The sequence below is a fragment of the Tachyglossus aculeatus genome, chromosome 11, assembly GCF_015852505.1.
Source record: "Tachyglossus aculeatus isolate mTacAcu1 chromosome 11, mTacAcu1.pri, whole genome shotgun sequence".
Taxonomy (NCBI): domain Eukaryota; kingdom Metazoa; phylum Chordata; class Mammalia; order Monotremata; family Tachyglossidae; genus Tachyglossus; species Tachyglossus aculeatus.
Genome location: NC_052076.1, coordinates 54,588,461 through 54,611,342, shown reverse-complemented (window position 1 = coordinate 54,611,342; position 22,882 = coordinate 54,588,461). Strand labels below are relative to the sequence as shown.

The following is a 22,882-nucleotide window of genomic DNA, read 5'->3' as shown; positions in this document are numbered from 1 at the left end:
CATAAAACAGGGAAACGGCGAGTAAAAAGGGACCCTGAAGGGCCTTGTAGTTTGCTCTCCCCTGCTGTCAGGAAGAATCACATTGAAACCACTCCAGAAAAATGAAATTCTAGCTTATTTTTAAAGGCTGGTAGAAAAAAGATTCCTCAACCTCCTCAACAATCAACCAATGGTATTTATTAAGCACTTACCCTGTGCGGAGCACTGTTCTAAGTGCTTGGGAGAGTGCAGTTGAGTAGAGTTGGTGGCCAAAATCCTTCCCTCAAGGAGCTTGCAATCTATAATAATGATGGCATTTGTTAAGCGCTTACTGTGTGCCAACCACTGTTCTAAGCACGGGGGCGGGGGGGGTACAAGGTAAATACGTTGTCCCAAGTGAGGCTCACACTTTTAATCAACATTTTACAGATGAGGTAACTGAGGCACAGAGAAGTTAAGTGACTTGCCCAAAGTCACACAGTTGACAAGTGGTGGAGCCGGGATTAGAACCCATGACCTCTGACTCTCAAACCCGGGCTCTTCTTACTGAGTCATGAGGAGCTTGTGTAACCAACTGAATTTGAATATAACCATAATCCTTATTCTTGCAGTTTAAATTTAGGATTCCTTTGTTAGAGTTTGCAAGTGCATCTCTTCCTCTTTTTAATCATCCAGTGTCTGTTTGGTGTCCTTTCATTCATTCATTCAATCGTATTCATTGAGGGTTTACTGTGTGCAGAGCACTGTACTAAATGCTTGGGAAGTACAAGTTGGCAACATATAGAGACGGTCCCTACCCAACAATGGGCTCACAGTCCTTCTCTCTCTCATTTACTATATTGGTGTTTTTAATTTGATGGGTAGTTTTTTATTTTAGGTAGAAGTGGGTTTTGTATTTGGAATTTGGTGTGGAGCAGATCATGAAGTAATTAGAGCCTTTGGCATTGCATCTGACTGGGGAATCTGTTCAATTCTATCTTTAGGCCAATCAATTAATTGTATTTATTGAGGACTTACTGTGTGCAGATCACTGATCTAAGTCCTTTGGAGAGTACAGTATAACAAAGTTGGTAGACATGTTCCCTGCCCACAGTGAGCTTGCCCTCTGGAGGGGTAACAGACATTAATATAAATAAATAAATTATGGATATGGGGTAGACCCATATAAATAAAGATAACTAAATAATAATAAATAAAGGTTTGTCTTTTCCTAAGCAAGGCATAATGTTCTAAGTATGGCAGAATCTTGGCATTGCTATATAAAGAGAATCCAGATGATCTTCATTATTGCCTAATAGTAATACTGAGTCTATATAGCACCAGAGTGCGAGGTATTTAAGCAAATCCAACAAAAAGCATAACACATTCAGGTGAAGTCTTAATTAAAGAAGTTCATAAAATTATGAAAAGTTCTGTTAGTCCTTACTGTATCTAAAGAAAATCCCATAGCAATATGTTATTAATGCCTTTCTCTTTTCTATGATGAAGTTCTCATTCGGGTCATTTTAATTATTATAAGACCTGGTCTTTTCCATAAAGTAATATTTCCTCGGTAGCAAAAGTTAGTGGCAGTTACACAGTAAGGATTCAGAGATTTTTAGGCTGCTAGTTGTGAGTGTGAATATTCATTCATTCATTCATTCATTCGTATTTATTGAGCGCTTACTGTGTGCAGAGCACTGGACTAAACACTTGGGAAGTACAAGCTGGCAACATATAAAGACAGTCCCTACCCCACAACGGGCTCCCAGTCTAGAAGGGGTAGACAGACAACAAAACAAAACATGTAGACAGGTGTCAAAGTTGTCAGAACAAATAGAATTAAAGCTATATGCACATCATTAACAAAATAAATAGAATAGTAAATATGTACAAGTAAAATAAATAGAGTAATAAATCTGTACAAATATATATTATATATATATATATATATACAAGTGCTATGGGGAGGGGAAGGAGGTATGGTGGGGGGGGATGGAGAGGAGGAGAGGAAAAGGGGGATTCAGTCTGGGAAAAGAGGGAAAGGGTGTTTTGGGCTTGCAAGTAGAAGATGCCATGCAGAGAGAAATTATTCCAAGTTAGGAACATCAAGAACTATTTTATACCCCAGAGCTTTTCTAGATTTCTCATTTTAACGAAGTGGATCTGGACTGGTAGGTGAGTAATTCAGAGCAGTTATTTTCCTGATAAGAGACTCGGTAATCCTTGATGAATTATCAGGTTCAAAAAATGTACAGCCAATCACCTTTCTTCTAGAAAACTGTCACCTTAAACTGGCATAGGGACTTTCCCCAAAATAAGATATTGACTTGGCTTCTGTTTCCTAAAGATAAGATAAATCTTCAGCACTGGGAAAATTATAAGTCCCTCATTCCATTCTCTGGAGCTCCTGTAAGCGTCTTTGGATTCTTGGGAAAGTAACAACCCCCGGAATCAATTTGCCTAGTAAGATGTGAATTATTTCCACAGGCCGTGAGACCCGGCTGCCCCTCCGCATCAAAGGAGAAGGAATGGGGCCTAAAACCCTCTTCAATTTTGACATGTTGGATATTGGGAAGGCCTTCGTGGGGTCGAAGCACAGTTATGAGGTGAGCAACTGGGATGGTTCTGACCTTTGCCCATCCCTTTTATGTCTGCAAAATCCTTTGTAACAATTTGTAGTAACCATTTCCCCCCCAGATAGCCCTGGACATTCCCTGGGTGGGTTCAAAGCACCGTAAAGGAGACAGCCATGTGGATGGGGGATGGTTAGTTGGTGAAGGGAGAGGAGTAGCAACAGATGGAGCCAGAACGGATGATGAAAGTGCCTTGCTTAAAGCACTGAAGCGTAGCAGCAGTTTTCTCCTGTCATCTGCTCCAGCAGCCACTGCTTTTCACCAGAAAGAGGATGACTTGGATTCTGGAAAGACCCCTGGTTTGAGGCGTTCCTCTCCCAGTGCTTAGCATAGTGTTTTGTATGTAATAAGCACTCAGTAAATACGATTAATTGATGGATTGACTGATCTACTGAGGCTGCAGGGATATGGCTTCTAAAAATGGCTGGATATGCCTTCTTTAAACAGTATCACTTATTCTTTCAGGGTTTATATCAAGTATAGGTGACTGTCTTAAAGTACCTTGCCCTTCCCCTTTTGTCTCTCTAGTAATATTAGCAATACTCCTTTTATTCTCACCTGTTCTCCACCATTATATAGGAGATTCTTATGCATATCCCTTGAATCCCGGTTTTTACAAACAATGAAGGCCTGCCTTCTTTTATTCTTCTCACCTGGAAGCAGTTGTAAAGGCTTTTTCTGTCTGTAGAGGTCTTCGTCCCTGTTTTAATCTTTTTCATTCTTGACCTCATTTCCTCATAAGAACATTCTTACCCTCTGTGCACAGTAAGTGCTCAATAAATACCATTGCTTGATTAATATTTTCTATTGGATCCCAGCTCCGCCACACGTCTGCTGTGTGACCTTGGGCAAGTCACTTAACTTCTCTGAGCCTCAGTTACCTCATGTGTAAAATGAGGATTAAGACTGTGAGCCCCATGTGGGACAACCTGATCAGCTTGTATTCAGCACTTAGAACAGTGCTTTGCACATAGTAAGCGCTTAACAAATGCCATCATTATTATTATTATCCCCCAAGCGCTTAGAACAGTGCTTTGCACATAGTAAGCGCTTAACAAATGCCATTATTATTATTATTATTATTATTATTGAACATTCTAGCCTTTTCAACCTTTATTTTAGGCAAACTCAGAGCCCCTGCCTTCACAGAGTTTTTCCTTTTTCTTTCTTGTCATCCGGTATCTGTTAAAATGTCCCCTCTCTTGTTTCCTGTATCTATTACACTCTCCCAAGTGCTTAGTACAGTGCTCCGCCCAAAGTAGGCACTCAATAAGTACAACTGATTGATTCCAAATTTATTGAAAGTCAAGATCTGACTTTCCTTCCAAATAATAGTTTTGCTGATGGAAATCCCCTCGCTAAAGGTGTGGCCCAGTAATTGAAAAATGCCGAAAAGGGATTCTGAAATTTTTACTGACACTTCATTATTTCTATTCATCCATTTGATTGAAAGTATCTTGCACTGGAAGTGACATGTACAAAGTCATATTCCCAGGCAAACTCCTCAAATTCAGTGCTTCTAAATCGTGGCTTTTCATCAGTCCTAACGTAAGAGGAATACTGATACCTTGTGAAAATAGACTAATTTGAATGCTTCAGTTTGGGTCATACTGCTCAGTTTGTCAATTTCTGTAGACCTTAAATAGTAATCAATTACTAAAAAAAAAAAGTGTTCCTGTCTTCTACAGGCTTGTACTTCCCAAGCGCTTAGTACAGGGCTCTGCACATAGTAAGTGTTCAATAAATACGATTGAATGAATGAATTACTAAAAAAAAAGTGTTCCTGTCTTATACAGGCTTGTACTTCCCAAGCGCTTAGTACAGTGCTCTGCACGTAGTAAGCGCTTAATAAATGCGATTGAATGAATGAATGGGTATAGCAAATCAATTCCCAGTTTGGTGATAGGTTCAGCGATCCCCGATCCACAAATATTAGTTGTCTTTTACCCAACTGGAAATTTTTGAAATGTCTCATACCTCTATATTTTAAATTATTTTTTATGGTATTTATTAAGTGCTTACTATGTGCCAGGCACTGTACTAAGTGCTGGGGTAGATACAATCTAATCAGGTTGGACACAGTCCTTGTCCCACGTGGGGCTCACAGTTTTCATCTCCATTTTACACATCAGGTAACTGAGGCACAGAAAAATTAAGTGACGTGCCCCAGTTCACACAGCAGGTGTGGCAGAGCCAGGATTAGAACCCAGGTCCTCTGACTCCGAAACCTGTGCTCTTTCCACTAGGTCACACTGCTTGAGAAGCAGCGTGGCTCACTGGAATGAGCCTGGGCTTTGGAGTCAGAGGTCATGGGTTCAAATCCCAGCTTCGCCAATTGTCAGCTGTGTGACTTTGGGCAAGTCACTTAACTTCTCTGTGCCTCAGTTACCTCATCTGTAAAATGGGGGTTAAGACTGTGAGCCCAACGTGGGACAACCTGATCACCTTGTCACCTCCCCAGCGCTTAGAACAGTGCTTTGCACATAGTAAGCGCTTAATAAATGCCATTATTATTATTATTATTATTATTCTCAATAACTTGCAGTCAGATACATTTTACATTTCTCAAAACCTAAGCAGCCCTCATGTATTCGTATAAATAGGTGTAATTGCAGAAAACAGGCACTACTACTTGATTACTTTTGACATGTTTTCTGTATATTATACTTAATTCGTGACTCAGTTTGTAGAACTACTATATAATCTCTTTGTGACCGATCTCAACTAAATTTCATTTATTACTGTTTTCGGTGTGTCGTCTTGATGTCCGAGTCCAGCTGTAGGGCCATTGGAGAAAGTATTTCTGCTGGTTTAAGGATATCTAGGTTCTGTGAGGAGCTCTATACCTGGCTAACAAAGGTGATGACTACACATGTGCTATAATAATAGTTAATAATCATGGTATTTGTTACGTGCTTACTCTGTGCCAAGCACTTTTCTCAGCACTGAGGTAGATAAAAGATAATCAGGTTGGACACAGTCCTTGTCCCCCCATGGGGCTCACACTCTTAATCTCCATTTTACAGATGAGGTAACTGAGACCCAGAAAAGTGAAGTGACTTAACCAATGTCACACAGCAGACAAGTGGCAGAGCTGGGATTAGAACCCAGCTCCTTCTGAATCCTAGGCCCGTGCTCTCCCTGCTAAGCCACGGTGCTTTAAAATGCGCCGCATCCCTGCTTCGCTGTCCTTCGTGCCCCAACAAAGTCAGAGTCAGAGGTCATGGGTTCAAATCCGGCTCCGCCACTTGTCAGCTGTGTGACTTTGGGCAAGTCACTTAACTTCTCTGGGCCTCAGTTACCTCATCTGTAAAATGGGGATTAAGAGTGTGAGCCCCCCGTGGGACAACCTCATCACCTTGTAACCTCCCCAGCGCTTAGAACAGTGCCTTGCACATAGTAAGTGCTTAATAAATGCCATTAAAAAAAAAAAAACAAGGCCCAGCGGAGGGATTGTGGATCCGAGAGCCAGGGGACCTGGATTCTAAACCCAGTTCCTCCACTTGCCTGCTGTGTGACCTTGGGCAAGTCACTTAACTAGTAAGTGCTTAACAAATCTATTATTATTGTTGTTGTTGTTGTTGTTGTTACTACAGCATGTCCAGTAGGGACGAGAGGCCGCCGTCCCCTCGTCATCAACTCCTCTGTGCGGGTTCTCTCAGTCCTTCAATCTCAGATCCGGAACTCCTCCGTTTTCTCTTGATGCGAGACTCCATCTTCATCCTTTTGATTTATGGCCCCTAAGAAAACCCTTCTGTCCTCACAATGCATTTTTCCGTGTATTTACATGAATGAAATCTTCTTCCTACCATATTTGCACATTTTTATTATGTGCCCTAAGTGTAGTGTGCCTGAAATAATTAGAAATCTTCCTAGAGCGTAACACTACTGCAGATACTATGTCTATTGAAAAACATAGCTTTTGTAAGTCATGTAGTTGAATCTTGTACCTTTTTGTCAAAAAAAAGTTTCTAGCTTTTATGATCAATTTCTGCAATTTCAATAGCAGACACTTTTTTTTAACATGCAAACAAATGCTACTTTTTTTCTTGAGCATAATGCCTCTGTTATTTCCATAGAACTAGACAAATAGGCAACTGATACTTATGTTTGCATGAGGGTTACTTTAGCTGTTGGAAGCGATCACTGAGATTTTAGTTTTTCCCTTAGTCTCAAAATACCTTACTGTTGGTACTTGTCGTGTTCCTGTAGTGATGTACTCCAAATCAATATTCATTTAATCATTCATTCATACATTCAATCAATTGTATTTCTTGAGCACTTACTGTATGCAGAGCACTGTACTAAGCACTTGGGAGAGTACAACATAACAATAAACAGACTCATTCCCTGTATCGTGAATGGAGGTTACCTTCCATGTCTTTCGGGATTTGTAGCAAACTTTAGGCACAAACTGAGCCTAAATGTGAACCTTAAAAAGCAGTAACTCTAAATGGCATTTTGAATGTTTATGAAATTATTTTATTAGTTTTATGAAATGATTAGTTTATGAAGTTATTCTAATAGAATAGATCAAAATCCCGAGTACACCTTTAAAGTGCACAGTCCTTGGCCTCTGCCATTTAATCAGAAATCTCATCCCATCAATGAATCAGTGGTATTCACTGAACATTTACTGTGTGCACAATGTTGTAGTAAGCACTTGGGGAAGTACAATACAATAGAGTTGGTAGAAACAATCCCTGCCCAGAAAGAGCCTACAGCATTTTCCAAAAATGAGAAAATGCCCTTTTCTAATTTATTTATTCAACTCCGTGGCTTGAAAGAGCACAGACTTGGGAGTCAGAGGTCATGGGTTCTAATCCCGGTTCTGCCATTTAATAATGATAATAATGATGGTATTTGTTAAGTGCTTACTATGTGCAAAGGACATTTGTCAGCTGAGTGACTTTGGGAAAGTCACTTAACTTCTCTGTGCCTCAGTTACATCATCTGTAAAATGGGGATTAAGACTGTGAGCCCCACGTGGGACAACCTGATCACCTTGTATCCTCCATAGTGCTTTGCACATAGTAAGTGCTTGACAAAAAACATCATTATTCTTATTATTAATCTGCCCTCAATTAATGCAATGATTCCATAGGCTTGCCCACTTTATTATTCCTAGCCCTTCTAATATATTAGGCTCATCTTTTAAATTTTCTCCTTAAAATGAATAGCATGTTCTTCCAAGACTAGATTCCTGGTTTGGAATTTTTCTGAAACTTAATTTTATGCTTCATATGTAACTTCCCTTTGTCTTCAAATCCCTCCTAATACCCATCTTTCAACATAGCACCCTCTTGGGCAAGTTACAGACTCTTTTTAATTAACACAAGCCCTCAGCATGTTTGTAAGCTCCAGATTGCTGCACTATTCCCCCTATCACCATTAAATTCTATAATTTCATTTTTATCTTTAAATTTCACTATTAGATTATAGGAAGCATAATCCAAACTTTATCCCCAGTGTGTAGTTTGAGTATTACATCAGTGTATTCAGAGTTCTGTTTCGGATGTAGAATACTCTTCAACATCCATGTTTAACAAAAACTCTATTTCAGGTTCAGTTAATACCGTCTTCGGAGTCCAATCTAATCTTTTTTTCCATTCATTCATGTATTTTCTGTCTCAGGTCTATCTTTATTAATCCATGATTGTCTGTTTTCTCTACTATAAATCACTATAGTGTGCATTGTTGTTTTGAATCAAATGTACATGTTATTTCCTTTGGCTATTAGAAAGGAAAAATGATTACACATTATACACTAATTTTTCCAACTGCAGAACATCTCTGATTGTGTAAGCTCCCTGTGGACAGTGAGCGTGTCTACCAACTCTGTTGTATGGTACTCTCCCAAGCACATAGTACAGTGTTTTGCATACAGTAAGCACTCAATAAATACCATTGACTGATTCCTATTGTATATTTTACAGTTTGATGATATTTCCATTCTCATTCTACAGTTCTGCTGTTTTTTTAATGATATTTGTTAAGCGCTAAGTTCCAGGCTCTGAACTAAGCTCTAGGATAAATACAAGATAATCAGGTTGGACACAGTCCATGTTTATTCGTTCATTCAGTCGTATTTATTGAGCACTTACTGTGTGCAGATCACTGAACTAAGCTTCTGGGAGAGTGCAATATAACAATAAACAGACACGTTCCCTGCCCCCAATGAGCTTATTTGGGCTCACAGTCTTATTCCCCACTTTGTGGATGAGGTAATTCCCATTTGTATGACTAGGAGCCTGTTTTTCAGTGGGAAGAATTCAGAGAGAAAGTAGAAACAATTAATCTTGGAGTTAAAGCTGCTAGGAGTGCTATGCTTGGATCTCATTATTACCAAACGTCAGTGGGAATACTAGTTTCCTGTACCTCAGAAAGTAACTTGGCTTTGAGAAGCAATCATCTAGATGGTAGAGGAAAAAAAAATCATACATCCAGGTCTCAGCCCTCTACTCCATAATGTGCTTATTTTAGCACCTTCATTTCTGATTTGAAATATTTGCTGTTCCTGCAAAAGTAGCAGAAGACCCCTAGGAAGATGTAGTCATCCCAGAAATCCACCACCATTCATTAGCACCAAAGAAAAACACAGCGATCTAAAGAAGTATTAAATGAGGTAATGCATCATGTTAGACATTTTTGAGAAGTAGGCAGTGGCAGGATAGGACATGGAAGGTGTTACCTAAATCAAGTTTTTTTTTGCCTTGTGCATTTTTATTGCTGATGCCTTATTGCCTCTCTCCGTCGATTTATTCTTTTCCTTACTTGAGTTTAATTTGAATAGCTTCTAGTTGCCCTTAGTCACTGCTGATCTTAGCAAATATATACCTAATCATATTTATTGAGCTCTTACTCTGTACAGAGTGCTGTACCTAAGTGCCTGGGAGAGTACAATACAAAAGAAAAGAATTGGGAGACACAGTCCCTGCCCGCAAAGAACTTACTGACTAGATCATCATCCATCGTATTTGTTGAGTGCTTACTGTGTGCAGAGCACTGTACTAAGCGCTTGGGAAGTACAAGTTGGCAACATATAGAGACAGTCCCTACCCACAGTCTAAAAGGGGGAGACAGAGAACAAAACCAAACATACTAACAAAATAAAATAAATAGAATAGATATGTACAAGTAAAATAAATAAATAGGTAGTGAGTTACAACCCTTTATATCCAGGAGTTCCCAGGATTGTGAAGGGAAAAACTAATAGGTGGTAGAACTGTTTTGATCTAATCCCTCTCAATGGAAGTGAAATGCTTAGATAATACCAATATATAAAAATCATTAAGGTTTTTGCCTCCAACTCTTGGTTTATTTGTGTCCAAATAAGATGGGATGCCTGCAGTGAAAACCCTCCCCTGCAAGGACTTTGATCCATACTCACAGGAGTTGGGGAAATGTGGCCAGAATGGCCATTGTGGGGGTATCACAGGGCTGGACAATTGTCCAGCAACAACTGGTAAGCTGGGTAAGAGTGGAACGTGGCCAAATCTGCCCCTCTGCTGCTTCCTCTTCTGCCAGTCGTATTTATTGAGCACTTACTGTGTGCAGAGCACTGTACTAAGCGTGTGAGAGAGTACAATACAGCAATAGTCACATTCGCTGCTCACAGCGGGCTTACAGTCTAGGGTGGAGACAGACATCAATACACCACATCTCCTCTTCCTCCTTCTCCCTCTTCCTTACTCCCTTCCCCTTCCTCCTCCTCCTCCTTGATCATTTCAACCTATGTAAAACAGATCAGTTCAATCTCTTGAGAAGAGAGACCCCTTGCATTGCCTTTTCACGGTTGCTTTTTTTACTCCTCTAGGCAATTTTATCCAACAAGGGAGGCATCGATGCTCTCTTTAATTTGATCCCTCCATCTACTGCATTGGGCTCCTGTTTCACCTTTAACCCCAATGAAGGCATCATCGAACCAGGTGGGGTTCAGGCCATCCAGATTTCCTTCAGTTCTGCCATCCTGGGAGAGTTTAAAGAACATTTCCTATTCAATGTGAATGGATCCCCTGAGCCTGTGAAATTGACAATTAGGTAATGTACGTTTGTGACTGATAAACCTTGGAATTGGGAGGGCCTTTCCCAAATCTTTCCTAAATTTCAACTCTGGACTTTGTATTGAATCGTCAGAAAGATCCCATTTGTTGAACATGTGCAATTTCACACATCTTTTCCCTTTCCGTGCAATACACATTCACTTTCTAGAATTATGTGTTTGAAGAAATTGCCTGTTGCCGAGTGGCCAACCTACCTAAATAGCATAAAAACATAAGAAGTGCCATTATTGAGTCAGAACACTGGTCTGTTCATTCCAGTGTTCGGCAGTACTAGTATTTCTGAGCACCAGGTTGATGCAGTGTACTTTCCTGCGTGCTTGGGAAATACAGGATAAACAGTGAAAACAGATTGCTTGGAAGAACAATATGAAAATAACCCTCCTCAATAAACTTACTCCATCTGTTATCCCTAATTTTTTTCTCTTCATCTCTTATTGTTCCTCCAGTAATCCTTTATGGATCTCTTGACCCTGAATGTATAATAATAATAATGATGATGGTATTTGTTCAGCGCTTACTATGTGCAAAGCACTGTTCTAAGCACTGGAGGTGGATACAAGGTGATCAGGTTGTCCCACGTGGGGCTCACAGACTTAATCCCCATTTTACAGATGAGGGCACTGAGGCCCAGAGAAGTGAAGTGACTTGTCCACAGTCACACAGCTGACAAAGGGCAGAGCCAGGATTTGAACCCATGACCTCTGAATCCCAAGCCCAGGCTCTTTCCACTGAGCCACGCTTCTTCTCTTATGTATCCAAATGTATCCAAACCCTTCTTGAAATTGGACCTTTCTCTCCCTGTGGCATTTCTTTCTTAATTGGCCTTACCTAGTACTACTACTATGATTACTGCTACTACTACTAAAATAATAATAATAATGGTATTTGTTAAGCATTTACTGAGTGCCAATGCCAATGCCCAAGGGTTGATAGGAGATTATCAGGTCAGACAGAGTTCTTGTTCTAAGTGGAAGGAGAACAGGAATCTGCCTCTCTTGGGAAGCCGAGCTAATTAACAGGGCAAGATACCGGGCTCCCACTCCATCCCAGATTACTGTGGACCGCCTAGTAGCAATGGCTGGGACACCCTCAATCGTGAGCAAGCTCACACAAGCCCTTTGTGGTTTAGAAATTATTCCATGGTGGCGAGAAATAGAAGACTCCATGAGGCCATTAAAGTGAGCTGGGTAGTCAGTGTACCTGAAGTGGACGTACACCTGAGGAGCAAAGAAAACTGGGGTGACATCTCATAGATGGTCTTGTCTCCTCTCCACTAAGTTATGGTATTTTTCTTAGGCTTGACGAGAAAGTTGGATGGTAGGAAGATGGTGGGTCTTCCCCAACCCAATCTGGAAGACTCCAGAAAACTTAGCTTTCTCTTCACTGTTTTAATCAGTTAATCAATGACATTTATTGAGCACTTAATGACGTGCAGAGTACTGTACAAAGCATTTGGAGAGTCCAATTCAACAGAATTAGTACACGTGGTCTCTGTCCATAATCCATATGGAACTGGGACTTCTTAACTTCCCAGTATTTAGTAGCCCTGCTCTCCCTCTTTCTCTACTCCACTTCCCTGAACATGGAGATAGTGAATTAGTATACCGATTTTGGAAATTTTATTGGCTTTGGTTTCTGCTGCAGCAGCATATTTTGTTTCTTATTTCTGACCTAATAACTAGGCACCGTGGACAAGTTACATTCAGCCAGCGGTGGCCAGGGTATTTGAGATAAGGTGTTCTCTAATCTTCCATTGTTCAAATCCTTACAAGCTGCTGGTTTACGTATTCTCAAGTAATGGCATTTCTTATGTTTTTAAAATATGTTTAATGGAAACAGTTGCTTCATCAAATCATACAAGGAAATTTCCATTTTTCACAAGCTGTAGTTAGTGTATGATCATATAAATTCCCAATCTTCTCTTTCAGAAATAAGTGTTTTTTTCCCTTATTCATATTGAGAAATAGGAATAGTAGAATCTTATATCACCTTAGTGGTTTCTTACCTACTTTGAGGCTAGATGAAGCAAGAACAGAAACTTTACCGGAAGAATCACTTCCCATAGAAATGATTTTTTTAGTCATTTCTGCCAGTTCTGGCATCCAAAAGTATTGCCTTGAGGTAAGAGCTTCTCAGGACCCATCTAGAAACTCTTGGACTTCTTTGGCTGTAGCCTGGGATTCTTAGATCATCTTTCCCTGAATATTCTAGTAAACTCAATGATAAATCTATCAATCAATGCTATTTATTGAGTCTTACTATGTGCAGAGCACTGCACTAAGTGCTTGAAAGAATACAGTGCAATGGAGCTGGTAGAAATGTTCCTTGCCCTTAACAAGCTTACAGTCTAGAGAGTGGCAGCTGAGAAATTCTAGTTTCCCCCACATCATGAGATGATGGTATTTATTAAGTGGTTACTCTGTACCAAACTCTGTGCTAGGTGCTGGAATCAGTTTAAGATCATCAAATCGGTCACAGTTTCTGTCCCATATGGGGTTCCCAGTCTTAGAGGGAGGGAGAGGGGGTATTTTTATCCCGACTTTATATATGAGGAAATGGAGGCCCAGAGAAGTTAAGTGACTTGCTCAAGGTCACACAGTCGACAAATGACTGAACTAGGATGAGAATCAGGGTCTCCCAAGTCCCAGACCCATGGTCTTTCCAAGAGACTGCTTTGCCTCAGTTTCCCCCCTTTTTCTCTCTTCCACCAGAGGGTGTGTTATTGGACCAACTTTCCATTTCAATGTGCCAGCTTTGCATTTTGGAGATGTGTCCTTTGGTGAGTACATGTGTGTCTTGCACTCTAATGTGATCCCGTTGTTGGGTAGGGACCGTCTCTATATGTTGCCAACTTGTACTTCCCAAGCGCCTAGTACAGTGCCGTGCACACCGTAAGCGCTCAATAAATACGATTGAATGAATGAATGAATAATGTGAAAATTATGCAAAATATAGTGCTGTGATTTGTAAACAAGAGCTATCTTGGAATGAGATAAGAGAATAATAATTCTGGCATTTTTTAAGTGCTTACTATGTGCCAGGCAGTGTACTAAGCACTGGGGTAGATACAAGTAATCAGGTTGAATGCAGTCCCTGTCCCACATGGGGCTCACAGTCTCAATCCCCATTTTACAGATGAGGTAACTGAGGCCCAGAGAAGTTAAGTGGCTTGCCCAAGGTCACACAGCGGACAAGTGGTGAAGCGAGAAGCAACATGGACTAGTGGAAAGAGCATGGGACTGGGAATCAGAGGAACTGGGTTCCAATCCTTTCTCCACCACGTACCTGCCGTGTGACCTTGGGCAAGTCATTTAACTTCTCTCTGCCTCCGTTCCCACATCTGCAAAATGGGTGTCAATACCTTTTCTTCCTCCTACGTAGAGCATGAGTCCCATTTGGGACCTCATGATCTTGTATAGTACAGTGCTTGACACTTAGCGCTTAACAAATACAACAGTTATTAGGTACCTACCGATTCATTCATTCAATTGTATTTATTGAGTGCTTACTGTGTGCAGAGCACTGTACTAAGCGCTGACCGATCTGACTGGGAATCAGATGGAATATAACAGATCAGCTGCTTCTTTATCATCTCATGACACTGACTTTGGTTTTGCTTTTACATGGCAAGATTCCTAGTTAAAGAAGTGTTCATCCCTTTCTCTTCAGTGTTAAGTGCTAATTCTTCATTCTGTGCCACCTTAATGTCATTTTCCAATTTGTGTTTGAAAACAATAGGTATGCTGTGGGCGCTGATAGCTTTCCAGTCTAGGGTTTCTCTTCCTCCTCCTCTAAAAGCACAAAGATGCTGACACATTTTGCTCCAGCAGTCTATCCATTCAGAATAGCTCCATTTAAATGCAGATTCAGATTCAGTCATCCGAAAGGGTTTTCAAAGAGATGATTTAAAGTTTAAATGTGAAATCGATGGCGGGTTGATTGAAGGTGTGTTATCATTCCATTCCTGAGATGTCTCTATGTTTTCATGCTGTCCACAGTATTTCTAAGAAGATCATTCCTTTTTCTGAACTCTTTTCTCCTTTCTGTGTTTCTCCTGGCTATTTTTCAGTGCTTTGTTTCTTTCTGAATATAGACATACTGCTCCCACTGAAAAAATGAGACCTTCAGAAACAGTTCCTATGTAAGTTTTGCCAATGATACTGTTTGGTTCGACTAACAAATACTTTCCTAAAGATCTAGTTATTTTTTTAAAATATCACCATTCTTGGCCTCTTGCTGACATTCTGGCCATGACGGGATTTTATTCTGTGGTCTCAAAAATCAACATTTCACACCGTTTCTAGTTCTGGTCCGTGGATAGATTGCAAACGGAGCCTGGACCACAGATTAAGTGATGTTCTGAGAATTTTGCAATCCATAATGTCTGGAATTCTGAGTTCTAACCCCAGTTCTCTCAGGGACTTGCCTCAGTTGCCTCATAACCAGTAGTATTGATTGAGCACTTACTGTTTGCGGAGCTCTGTGTTAGGCATTTGGTTGTGATGAAACTAGACTGTGTTCTTGGGCTATTTGCAGTCCAGCGGGGACGATAAGCTGACATCAGTTGACAAAGCAATGGTTTAAAGAAGGTCAGAGTGAGAGAGCAGTAAGTGAACAAGAGTGCCAGAGTAGCATGACCGACAAAGATGGGGACAGTGTCACCCCTAGGATTTGGCAATCGGAGCAGTTTCCCTCGACCAAATGCTATAGGAGCTCCCCATCCCTTTTGCATGAGTGGCAGAATCACTCAGTCATTCGTATTTATTAATAATAATAATGATAATAATTATGGTATTTTTTAAGCTTTTACTATGTGCCAGGGACTGTACTGAGCACTGGGGCAGATACAAGACTGCCTTCTAGACTGTGAGCCCGTTGTTGGGTAAGGACCGTCCCTATATGTTGCCAACTTGTACTTCCCAAGCACTTAGTACAGTGCTCTGCACACAGTAAGTGCTCAATAAATACGATTGAATGAATGAATGAATGCAAGCAAATCGGGTTGGACACAGTCCAGTGAGCGCTTACTGTGTACATTCATTCATTCAATTGTATTTATTGAGTGCTTACTGTGTGCAAAGCTCTGTATTAAGTGCTTGGGAGAGTACACTATAACAACAACAGACACATTCCTGTCCATAACAAGCTTACAATCCAGGGGGGGAGACAGACATTAATGTAAATAAATTACAGAGCTGTACATCAATGCTGAGGAGCTCGGAGGGGGGGATGAATAAAGGGAGCATGTCAAGGCTCTATTTTTACTCTATTTACTCTACTTGTACATATTTACTATTCTATTTATTTTGTTAATGATGTGCATCTAGCTTTACTTCTATTTATTCTGATGACTTGACACCTGACCACATGTTTTGTTTTGTTGTCTGTCTCCCCCTTCTAGACTGTGAGACCGTTGTTGGGTAGGGACCGTCTCTAGATGTTGCCAACTTGTACTTCCCAAGCACTTAGTACAGTGCTCTGCACACAGTAAGCTCTCAATAAAAACGATTGAATGAATGAAAGGCAGCACAGAAGGAATTGGGAGAAGAAAGGAAGGCTTAGTCAGGGAAAGCTTTTTGGAGGAGGTGTGCCATCGGTAATGTTTTGAAGGTGGGGCGAGTAATTGTTTTCTGATATGAAGAGGGGAGGATGTTCTGTAGGGTACGGATCTACCCTTCCTTTCCAAACTCCTAGTTGTCTACACCTGCTGCCCTATTCATATGTATATATGTTTGTACATATTTGTTACTCTATTTCTTTATTTATTTATTTTACTTGTACATATCTATTCTATTTATTTTATTTTGTTAGTATGTTTGGTTTTGTTCTCTGTCTCCCCCTTTTAGACTGTGAGCCCACTGTTGGGTAGGGACTGTCTCTATATGTTGCCAACTTGTACTTCCCAAGCGCTTACTACAGTGCTCTGCACACAGTAAACGCTCAATAAATACGATTTATGATGATGATATTCTCCCTACTGCCCAGATCATTTTTCTACAAAAACCTTCAGGCCACGTCTCTCTTCAAGACCCTGCAGACCCTCCTCCCCCTCTCCACCCCCCCGCCTTACCTCCTTCCCTTCCCCACAGCATCTGTAGATATGTATATATGTTTCTATGGATTTATTACTCTATTTATTTATTTATTTTACTTGTACATATCTATTCTGTGTATTTTATTTTGTTAATATGTTTTGTTTTGTTCTCTGTCTCCCCCTTCCAGACTGTGAGCCCACTGTTGGGTAGAGACCATCTCTATATGTTGCCAACTTGGACTTCCCAAGCGCTTAGTACAGTGCTCTGCACACAGTAAGCGCTCAATAAGTACGATTGAATGAATGAATGAATGAATCTTGACGATGTTGTGAAGGTGAGACCAGCAGGCTCTGGTGATTGGTTGGATATTTGGGATGAATGAGAAAGCCGAGTCAAGGATGACACCAAGGTTGCAGGCTAATGAGACAGGAAGGTTGGGTGTGCCATCCACAGTGACGGGAAAGTCAGGGAGAGGACAGGGTTTGGAAGGGAAGATAAGGAGCTCTGTCTTGGACATGTTGAGTTTTAGGTGGTGGGAGGACATCTAAGAAAGGATATCCTAAAGGCAGCAGGAGATGCGAGCCTTGAGGCAGGGAGAGAGAACAGGGGAAGAGATACAGATTTGGGTGTCATCCGCATAGAGCTGAGAGTTGAAGCCGTGGAAGCTAATGAGTTCACCAAGGGAGTGGGTGTAGATGGAGAACAGAAGGAGACCGAGAACTGACCCTGGAGGAATCCCTACAGTTAGGGGATGAGGCGGGGAGGAGGAGCCCGTGAAGGAGACTGAGAATGAACAGCCAGAGAGATAAGAGGCCTAGTGGATAAAGCACAAGCTTGGGAGTCCTTCCCAGAATGAGCCCCCTCCTTCCTTTCCCCCTCCTCCTCCTCCCCACCCCCCCGCCTTACCTCCTTCCCCTCCCCACAGCATCTGCATACATGTATATATGTTTGTACGTATTTATTACTCTATTTTATTTGTACATATTCTATTTATTTTATTTGGTTAATATGTTATGTTTTGTTCTCTGTCTCCCCCTTCTAGACTGTGAGCCCGCCGTTGGGTAGGGTCCATCTCTATATGTTGCCAACTTGTACTTCCCAAGCGCTTAGTACAGTGCTCTGCACACAGTAAGCGCTCAATAAATGCGATTGAATGAATGAATGAATGAATGAGTCAGATGGTCTGGGTTCTAATCCCAGCTCCTCCTCCTCCTCCTCCCCCGCAACCCAGTAAAGGAGACTAGTCCAAACATGGTGAAGGTTTATACCAGGATAGTAGTGATAACAGTGAAGACGAAATGGTGGGTCCACTAAATATCCTAGAGGAAGATTAGGAGCAGATTGAACATGTGAGATAACTATGATACTGAGGTTTGAGCTAGTGGGGCAGGGAGGATTTTAGTGTCATCGCATGTGACAACACAAAAGCACATTCTCCTCCAAGAGGCCTTCCACAGCTAAACTCTCACGTCCTCTTCTCCCGGGCTCCCTTCTCTGTCACTCTTCCACTTGGATTTGTACCCTTTATTCACCCCTCCCTCAGCCCCACAACACTCATGTATATATCTGTAATTTATTTTCATTAATGTCTCTATCCCCTTTTAGACTGTAAGCTTGTTTTGGGCAGGGAACGTGTCTACCAACTTTGTTGTATTATACTCTCCGAAGTGTCCGCACACAGTAAGTGCTCAATAAATAAATATGATTGATTAATTGATTGATGGGATAACTGTGTGGCCTAGTAGGAAGAAGGCAGGACTGGGAGTCAGGAGACATGGGTTCTAATCTCAGCCCACCACTTCTCCTGTGTGACCTTGGACAGGTAACTTGACTTCTCTATGTCTCAGTTTCCTCATCTGTGTACAACAGGGATTAAATATACACTTATTGCACCTGTAAGAGGAGGTGAACAATGTTGTTTAATGCCACTGGAATATCGGGGCAAAGTATAGTAGGGGTGATATTTTTGTCACTGAAGATTCTTACCAATTTTAAATATCCATTTAAAGTTAATTCCTCTTACAGGATTAAAACCATCAATAGAAGAGGGTGGATGGATAAGTTGTTTTGATTGGGCAGACAGAATCTGCAAGGAAAAGGTTCACTGAACATTTTTCACTTTCCCTGTGACAAACTTGCTTCTCTGTTTCGAGGAGGGAGGGACACCTCTATGAACTTTTTGGAAAGGAAAATTAGAAAGGAGTGATTGTTGAGGATAACCAGAATTTACTGCTATGAAAATTAATGGAATTGCTGTATATTTTTTTTCTGGTAATTAGCTGCCACTTTTTAGGTGGAAGCAGATGGTCTGCTGATTGATTTCTGAGATTTTTTTGCTCATTTTAATTTCCTCTAGATGTATTTCATTAGCCATTTTTGTGGGTGTGGGTATGAATTCCATTAAATTTTCCAGACTATACTTTGTCATGAGGAGAGGCATTTTGTAGGGGAAGATCAGTGAACTCCCCAGTGCAAAGAAAGAGGTACCTATTTAGTTCCACAGTTTCCTTCACCACGTAACTGCCCCACTCTGATTTTTGAGGTGGGAATAAAAGTTTATTTTTCTGTACCACACAATGGTAAGCAGTGGTAATGGTGCACACAAGAAGGAAAGGGTCAGAACACAACGATACAGCAGGGAGAAGCGGGTAATTCTTTGGCTGTCTAGCCTATATAGCCCTTGGGATAATACAATAAAAGAAAGAGCTGCAGTCTCACATGCCTCCTCTGCCTTTTCCCTTCCTTTTCTCTTCCTTTCTGTCTTCCCCACGTCTTGCTAGATTTGCTAGACATCAGCAGCATGGCTCAGTGGAAAGAGCACGGGCTTTGGAGTCAGAGGTCGTGGGTTCAAATCCCAGCTCCGCCAATTGTCAGCTGTGTGACTTTGGGCAAGTCACTTAACTTCTCTGTGTCCCAGTTCCCTCATCTGTAAAATGGGGATTAAGACTGTGAGCCCCACGTGGGACAACCTGATCACCCTGTATCCCCCCAGTGCTTAGAACAGTGCTTTGCATATAGTAAGCGCTTAACAAATACTATCATTATTATTATTATTATTTCCCCATCCATGTATTCTACTAGCAAAAATCATAAGAGGAAAGTGGGGTAATTAGACAAGAGAATGTGTGTGCATTCTACTTACACTCCATATATTAAATGTTTCGTTTTTGTTTTGTTTAAATAAAATTGGTAGTCGCTGACAAAACAACATTGGGGAGCAACTTCTGATGCTTGTCCACCTTTTCCAGCTCTGTAAAGATGTCTGGTGTTCAGCCCATTTATTATGGCAACAGAAGGGGGATGACAACTGATTCATTCAATCGTATTTATTGAGCGCTTGCTGTGTGCAGAGCACTGTACTAAGCACTCAGGAAGTACAAGTCGGCAACACATAGAGACGGTCCCTACCCAACAGTGGGCTCACAGTCTAGATAATTGTTAGCCTTGTAAGCCTTTTTGTAGGAAAGTGATTTTCATAATCGTGCTTTGCTACGATATTAATCACAAGCTAGCAAACAGGTAATGGGAAATTTTTGCCGTTGGAACCTTCAAGGAAGTAACTCCCAAAACCTTTGCGGCAGCAATTGTAACAAGTAGAGGTAGGTCAGGCATGCTAAGAACAGGGCATGGGGTCATCCTCTGCATTGGCCTGGTTGAAAATTCTCAAGAAAGTGTTCTTTTCTTTTTAACCCCATGGAAGAAGAGCAAAGAATATCAACGCATTTCATTCTTTACTCAGAAATGTATCAAGAAAATGCTTAATTCTACACATGATGATATTATTCTACGCTGCCTGAACTAGTGAACCTAACACTCCTTTCTAAAATCAGATATTATCTTGCAGGGTTTCCTCGTACCTTGATGTGCTCCCTCAATAACACCTCCTTGGTCCCTATGACCTTCAAACTCCGTGTCCCTGGAGACGGCCTCGGGGAGCCAAGTGTTCCAAGTCGCAGTCAGATCCTGGACATTACAAGATCCTCGTGGAAAAACGGAAGCCCAGCAGCCAACAAGCCACAAGAGTTTTCCATTAATCCCAGTTCTGGCACTATCCGCTCTCAAGGATTTGCTGCTATCCGGGTATGGTCTAAGCGGGGTCGGCTTCAGATATTTAGCCGTCCTGAGGCAGAGAAAAATTAGTCACCCTCTCCCGCTCTCTATGACATCAGTCAATCAATCAGTGTTATTTATTGAGAGCTTACTATGCACTGAACTAAGCACTTGAGAGAGTACGATACAATAGAATTAGCAGACATGCTCCCTGCCCATAATGAGCTTACAGTCTAGAGAGGAGACAAACATTATTATTATTAATAATAATAATAATTGTATTTATTGAGTGCATAGTTTGCAAAGCACGGTACTAAGCATTTGGAAGAGTACAATATAACATCAAACACATGGGCTCACGGTCTTCACGGTCTTAATCCCCATTTTACAAATGAGGTCACTGAGTCACGGGGAAGTGGAGTGACTCGCCCAAGGTCACACAGCAGACAAGTGTTGGAGTCAGGATTAGAACCCAGGTTCTTCCAACTCCTAGGCCGGTGCCCTAGCCACTAGACCATGCTGTTTCCCCAGATCGGATTCATATATCAGTCCATTCTGCTGCAGTGGATTAACGGCAGAATGTGGTTTATGCCCTACAGCTAAGGGATTTGGATCTGACCCACAAGACATCCCTCTCCGTGCCTTGTGGTCAAATTGTATGAACCGAATAGCACTTGGAAATTTCCAGTGTGTTTCTGGCACACTTAAAACAACTAACTCCTTTTTGATCTGTTTGGGTCTGATAAGCTAATTCTGTTGTACTCTCCCAAACTCATATTACAGTGCTCTGCACATAGTAAGCACTCTATAAATACCATTTATTGATTAATTGATATACCACATCCTGGTGAAATATCCATTGCGTTGATAGTGCCTTAATGAGTCAGGTGTCTGCCAAAAGATTTAGGAATTTTTGTGAAGGGTAGACACAAACCAAGATGAAACATCACTTACAGCGTATACTTCTTTAACGAGGATCTTCTTCGAAATCTCTCCCTCCTCATTTTTGACTTAGATCTGCCATTGAACTTAAGGGAAAATTCTTCCCCTGGGGTCATTCTCTTGTTTTTACTTTAGGCAAATTGGAAATACTCGATTTTGTTGGAATGTTGTTAAATCTATTTGTATAAGCAGGGCTCTATTCAAATGATAAAATATTGGCGTTTGTCAGCTTCTTCTTAGTGTTGAGGAAACCATCTTTCATTGTTACCTCAACCTCATATGTTCACCATTTGAATCCTCGGCTCATGAGCAAAGTTCTCATCCAACCCAAATTTCCAAATGCAGATTTAATGAAGTACAGAAGCCTTTCTAATTCATGACCCAATTCAGTCATTCATTCAGTTGTATTTATTGAGTGCTTACTGTGTGCAGAGCACTGTTCTAAGTGCTTGGGGGAGTACAATATAACCACAGACACATTCCCTGCCCATAAGGATCTCACAATGATCGGGAGAGTGAGTCGTAAAAGAAAAATACATTTTTATTTTTCATCAGTCTTTTGCTTTTCAGGTGACTCTGTGCTCCAACACTGTGAAGAAATATGAACTGGCCCTGGTGGTGGATGTGGACGGCATCGGAGAGGAAGTACTGGCCCTCCTTATCACAGCCAGGTAAGAGAACTCGCATCGATGATTTTGCCAAGCTCCAGGATTAACTGGGCTACTAAGAAGCACTTGTATCATTTCCAACGTGTTTGTATGACACTGGTGATGTACAAGCTAAATTCAATACTCAGATGCAGAGCAGTGAAAACAGCAAGCGTTTTAGAAGATCCCTACAGGAGATAAAGACTGTAAGCTCGTTGTGGGCAAGGAATGTGACTACTGACTCTGTTGTTTTGTCCTCTACCAAGCACTTAGTTCAGTGCTCTGCACACAGTAAGTGCTCAATAAGTGCCATCTAGACTGTAAGCTCATCCCTCTAGATGGTAAGCTTATTGTGGGCAGGAAATGTGTGTTCCAACTGTTTTACTCTACTCTTCCAAGTACTCTGCACACAGTCATCACTCAATAAATACCATTGATTGATTGATTAATGATGTTTAAGAAAGGTTCAAACTATTAAGAATAGTGTGGTTATTTGCTATGACTTTCTAGGTTTTTACTTATTAGAAGAGGTGGACAATCCATATTTTATT

General features: G+C 41.1%; 1 protein-coding gene across 1 annotated transcript in view; it reads left to right on the top strand.

Moving 5' to 3' along the window:
• The window catches only part of HYDIN (HYDIN axonemal central pair apparatus protein), a 317,742-nt gene that overhangs the window by 101,661 nt on the left and 193,199 nt on the right, over positions 1-22,882 (top strand). The window contains exons 12-16 of the mRNA XM_038753650.1: positions 2,449-2,567; positions 10,411-10,634; positions 13,369-13,436; positions 20,537-20,772; positions 22,255-22,355. Of these exons, the coding sequence (XP_038609578.1) occupies positions 2,449-2,567; positions 10,411-10,634; positions 13,369-13,436; positions 20,537-20,772; positions 22,255-22,355 (748 nt within the window). The remainder of the gene's footprint in view (positions 1-2,448; positions 2,568-10,410; positions 10,635-13,368; positions 13,437-20,536; positions 20,773-22,254; positions 22,356-22,882) is intronic.